This window comes from Malaclemys terrapin, chromosome 12, assembly GCF_027887155.1.
Source record: "Malaclemys terrapin pileata isolate rMalTer1 chromosome 12, rMalTer1.hap1, whole genome shotgun sequence".
Classification (NCBI taxonomy): Eukaryota; Metazoa; Chordata; order Testudines; family Emydidae; genus Malaclemys; species Malaclemys terrapin.
The window spans coordinates 35,910,080-35,915,915 of NC_071516.1; the positions used below are offsets into that span (position 1 = coordinate 35,910,080).

The 5,836-nt window shown below is 38.0% G+C and overlaps 1 protein-coding gene across 1 annotated transcript; it reads left to right on the forward strand.

Annotated features, from left to right (window-relative positions):
* Window positions 1-3,318: 3,318 nt before the first annotated feature.
* Window positions 3,319-4,260, forward strand: LOC128846805 (olfactory receptor 14A16-like). The gene has a single exon (XM_054046041.1). It carries the CDS (start codon window positions 3,319-3,321, stop codon window positions 4,258-4,260), a length of 942 nt encoding a protein of 313 aa, XP_053902016.1.
* The last annotated feature ends 1,576 nt before the right edge of the window (window positions 4,261-5,836 follow it).

Genomic DNA, 5,836 nt, shown 5'->3' on the forward strand with positions numbered 1-5,836 from the left:
ATTCCCTAATGGCGGACAGAGCTGTCCCTAGGGACCAGCAGCCCGAAGCCCCTGGACTTCCAAGAGCTAAGCAGATCAAAGCAAGCATCTCTATCACACTGAGGAGATTTAAACTTCAAGACTCCTTATAAGAAATGGAAAGGATGGTGGATATTTTTTGCTGGTTTTAAAATTAAATAGGCTGCTAGTATTGTTTTTAAAATTATTATGAAGAACAAGTTTAAGCTTTGTTGTAACATGCGTTGTTTGCCTGGAATGCTCAAGACCTGAATGCTTGTGTAGGAGGAACTCTTTGAGTTGGCTTTTTAAATACCTTCATGCTGTTTCACATCTGATACTCCTTGATGAAACTCCTTGATGAAACATAGGAGCCTTGTCTTATAACAGACTTATTCAAAGTGATACAAGCTATGAAAGTGAGATCTTGGAAGAGTGTTGCCACTTTCATAATGTAATAAAAATACTGTAATGATAAATAATAATTAATAATAAAGAGTGTGTAATAAGCATGTAATAAAAACAAATTTTATATTTCCAAGATCACTGCTCTTATAATTTATACTCAGGTAAAGGAAAAAATCCCTGGAAATATTCATTTTTAGGATTCAGAGTAGCAGCCGTGTTAGTCTGTATCCGCAAAAAAAACAGGAGTACTTGTGGCATCTTAGAGACTAACAAATTTATTAGAGCATAAGCTTTCGTGGACTACAGCCCAGGAAAATATGCATCCGTTCTTCGGTATGCATCCGAAGAAGTGGGCTGCAGTCCACGAAAGCTTATGCTCTAATAAATTTGTTAGTCTCTAAGGTGCCACAAGTACTCCTGTTCATTTTTGGGAGGGGATTCGTGAGACTTGACATTTTAGTGAAATGGGTTCACATGTTGTTAAAGTTAGGGAACCACTGCTCTAGACCTTGGTCTCTGTCTTTGCTCTCACTTTATTTTAATTAACTGCAATAACACATGGGATGGAGAAGTTAGATTTTGCCCAGGGGCCTCTGCTTGGGGCCCTGCTCTATGAAGGGCTCTGGAGAGCATGTCCCATAGTCCCTGGGAGAATAGACCTGGATAAATCTCCTTCCCCAGCACCAGGAATCTTTTACTGATAGTAGAGGTGTAATGACAGATTTTTTTTTTTATTGACTTGAGGTTGGAGGAGGAAAGACACTGTACATTGGAAGAAACCCGCATACATCAGCACGGTAAGTGTCCTGCACTCCTTTAATCTTGGCTTTATTAAATTGTTGGAAATGTATTTAATTTCAGTGAGGAAAATTAACAAGACAAATTCCAGAGAAAATGTAAACTATTTCCTGTTTTTACTGCTAAAAGAAAATCACTTTCTTAAACGGAATGCATTCCTTTAAAATCACTATTTTTATTGTATGTTTGATCTACAGCATTATAACTATAATTACAATTCTCTGAAGTGGAAGGTGCATCTCTCTCTCTCTCTCTTTTTCTCTCTCTATCTGTACATGTATGTTGGGATAGGACATGGTGTCCCATTCACAGTGAATACTTTCATGATTTTTATCCAGGATGATACAGAACAGACATTTCCTCGCTTTTAAGTTTTGTGTTGGTTAAATTAGGGTTAATTATCTGAAGTAACTAATGTACCCCTTAAACAAAATGCATAAATTGTGGCATTACTATTAAAATAATGTGAAGCATTAAGACCACAGGAAATTAGTATTTAAATCAATTTATGCACATGTACTCTTACTTTAACAGTCTGACCAGTATTGAACCATTCAAATTTAATGTACACCTTTTAAGAGCAACTTTAGCTAGGAACAAAAAGACATATCAATTCACTCTCTCAACATCAATATTTTATTATATATTTGATCTACAGCAATGCTCAGATATACAATACAATTCAATATCTGCATCACATATTTCCTACTTTGCATATGGAAACATGCAGACATATAGGATATTTACCATTGATTTTGTCTATTCTGGTTTTGAATGTGCCAACAATGCTCTAAGTCTAATTTAGAGGCTCATGGGCCTCAATATCAGGAATTTTTTCTGACATTCCAGCTAAATTTCCCTATCTTAATTCTATCCCATCAGTTTTACTTGTCCCTCTTTTCTTTGTGTTAAATAGTTCATCTTCCTATTTGGTGTTCACATTCTGAAAATATGTCACTATTTACTACATACTTCAGTCTTCTAAATTTTCTTCCTAAATCAACAAATACAGTCTTCAAATTAATTTTTAATGCTTATCTCTCAACTCAGTCCGTGTTTCCAAAATATTTCTGACATTGAGTTGCTAAGAGAACTATTGATTTTGCTGCATTGGGTGGTACCAGAGGAATTGGCCTGAAGCTATAAACAGTTAAAATGCATGGAACAAATATTGGAAATCCTATTGCTTCATATTTCACAAACAACACTGGATATGATACAAGAAAAAGGCCTAGTGGTAGAACTCAGGAAGATGGGTTAGATGATCTAGTAGATTTTTCCATCCTTTACTTCTCCTAATCTTTAATTAAGATCATAAAGAGACAAAGTACTAAGTCTTCCATGTGGGATACAACGCCTATAGAGATACACAGATATTCTTCATTGAGGCATATCTTCATCTGCAAAAATATAGACTGAGATTTTCAAAGTCACCAAATGGATTTGGATGATCAATTATTAATTATAGCAGAATGGACTTCTAAACCCCTTTGGCCACTTTGAAAATCTCAACTTCGGTTGCACAGATGTCACTGAGGGCAGAAAATAAAGACAATGGAGTTGTATGAGGTAGACTGTAAAATAAGTATTTAGCATGTGTGTCACTGAGGGAGGAATTTAAAGGCAGCTGGATTGCACAGATGTCAGTAGGTGTGGGATTTAAGAGTGTGATATCTCAGGTGTAAGTGAGGGCAAAACTGTGCCTGTATTTGAAACTTAGCTAAGAATGCTCTTGCTGAAGCAGATAAATCAACCAGAAGATCATACATGCTAATCTTCTATAGCTGTGTTGCTTCTATGGGTTTCACAGGAAAAGAAATAATACAACTCATTTGGTCAGTAGAGTCAGCAGATATAATTTGGAATATATACAGCTAGTCAGTCTGTTGAATAAAAAGATAAATTTTCTAAATTGTTATCTTTCAAAATAAAACCTCCTCTTAACCATAATAAGAAATGTACATCCATGTAGCAAAGTAAAAAAAAAATGGAGAGTCCATTTGTAGTTCTTCAGTCCCCTGTATCTTTTCTGCTACACAATACGTATAAACTGTTTAACGTCTTCTTTCTTTCTTTCCATGTCCATTTCTCTACAGAGTGTGTCCCAGGCAAGAAATGTCCAACCAAACCACCCTGACCGAGTTTCTTCTCCTGGGATTTTCTGATGTCCGGGAGCTGCAGATTCTACATTTTGTGGTATTTCTAGTCATTTACCTGGCAGCCCTGGTGGGGAATCTGGTCATCATCATGACTGTAGTCTTCAACCACCAACTTCACACCCCCATGTACTTCTTCCTTGGAAACTTGTCCTTCCTAGATATCTGCTACATCTCTGTCACAGTCCCTAAATCCATGGCCAATTCCTTAACCAACACCAGATTGATCTCTTTCTCTGGTTGTGTTGCCCAAGTCTTTTTGGTTCTCACCTTAGCTTTTGCAGAAATGATTCTTCTCGTGGTCATGGCGTATGACCGCTATGTTGCTATCTGTCGTCCCCTACATTACAGGGTGATCATGAACAAGACAATGTGTGCCCAGATGGCATCTGGGTGCTGGATCAGTGCTGTCCTCTATTCAGTGATGCACACGAGTAACACATTTAGGTTATCTTTCTGCCGCTCTGATGTTATTGGACAGTTCTTCTGCGATATCCCACAGCTACTAAAGATCTCTTGCTACGATACATCAGCTAATGAAATTTTGGTTATTGTCTGTGTTTTATTTTTTGGTTTCCTTTTTGTTGTTTCAATATTTGTATCCTATATTCAGATCTTCTCCATGATTCTAAGAATCCCTTCCACACAGGGCAAATACAAAGCCTTCTCCACCTGCTTGCCCCACCTGATTGTATTTTCATTATTTATGAGCACCACAATGTTCACCTACATGAGACCAAAGTCAATGTCCTCACTGTATCAGGACCTGCTGGCTGCTGTGTTTTACTCTGTGGTGCCACCACTGTTGAATCCGATGATTTATAGCCTGAGAAATAAGGAGATAAAAGATGCCCTGGGGAAAATGCTACTCAGGATAGTCTGGATCAAAAATTCATCATGAAACCATGTCAAGGCAGCAGCATGTGCAATGACAGCAAATCCAAGCATGGCTTCCTCTAGCTCTCTGCAGGCAGAAGGATGGCAGAGATGCATTAAATTACCTTTTCAGGTAGTGCTAATTTCCCATCACAGTCCTGGGCACACTTTTGTTCTCAAACCCCATCACTTGGAACAAGGGCTTACACACTCACAAGGCATTATCCTTTCTTTATAGCCTGGAATATTCCATGGCTGAGTGTTGTGAATTGCAAGTTTCTTCATGCAATATAGAAGTTTGAATAATATTGAATAGTAAAGCCATTACCATATTTCAGTAATGAAATAATCTATGCTGGCAAATGTGTCTAGGGCTTTAGCACCCCTAACTGACATTGATACACCCACAAAAAGTTTCTAATGTATGTGATGCTGTATGATTGAAGTAAGACCATTTGTATGATTGATATTGCCACTGTTATACAATACAACATATCTTGAGCAAAGTATATTTGTAACATGACAATAGAGAAGTTAAGATTCGCTAAATAAGATTATCCTGTTTAAATCCAGGTATCATCACTGTATCTGAAGTTATGAATATTGGCTATACATCTGTATCTCAAATGCATTTGTTCCTGGGGTAACACCCACAAAGTAGTTTACATCCAGTCTCACCAGTCCATTGTGAATGGACTATTCAAGCTTGATGGCCTCCGAAAGACACTTCACTCTAACAGTGGGCCATAGAAGAAACTTATCCCTCCCAGTAAGCCTTTGTGTGGATGCCTCAGCCAGAATACGGGTAATGGCTGCCTCTGTGAGTCACCAAAGCACGTAAGGATATGTGATATGCTCATGTGATCCTGGATTCCATCTTAGGCCAGTAACTTTCCACAAACAGAGACTGTGAGCTGTGTTTGAGCCAGTAAATTTACAGGCACATGGCAAAAGGTATAAAAAAACCCTGAGATGACTCTATTTTGCTTCTTTCCTGCCCTGATTCTCTGGACTGTGGATTTACAGCAAAAAGGAGCATTTAGAACTATGGACTGAGGACCTTCCAATCTTTTGGAAGCTACCAGAGAGACTTTACAAGCCAGCAGCCTAAACCATCGCTGTTATAAACCTGGTATAAGGATTTTGCAATTATTGTATGTATATGATCTATTAACCATTATTAACTCTCTTATTCTTTCTTTTATTATTAAACCTTTAGCTTTTAGTGACTAAAGATTTGGCACCAACATGATGATTGGGTAGATCTGAGGTTTATATTGACCTGACTAAGTGGCTGATATCTTGAGATTGGAAGGACCCTATATTTCATGAAATTGGCTTTCAGTAACCACTCATCATAGAGTCCAGTCTCTATATGCCTAAGGAGACTGCATTATTGACTTCCTGTTAACCAAAATGTGGTGAGACAGACGTTTTCTTATGGTCCTGGCCTGCTATAATCTAAAGATAGAATAACCTCCAGTTTGGGATGAGTCTGCCCTATTTCTCAGCAGTTTCTCCTGAATTTGGTGTTCTCAGCTGTGACTCACTGAGGCAAGGTAACAATGTAGACCTAGCCTAAGGACTGTGGGAAACAAGGA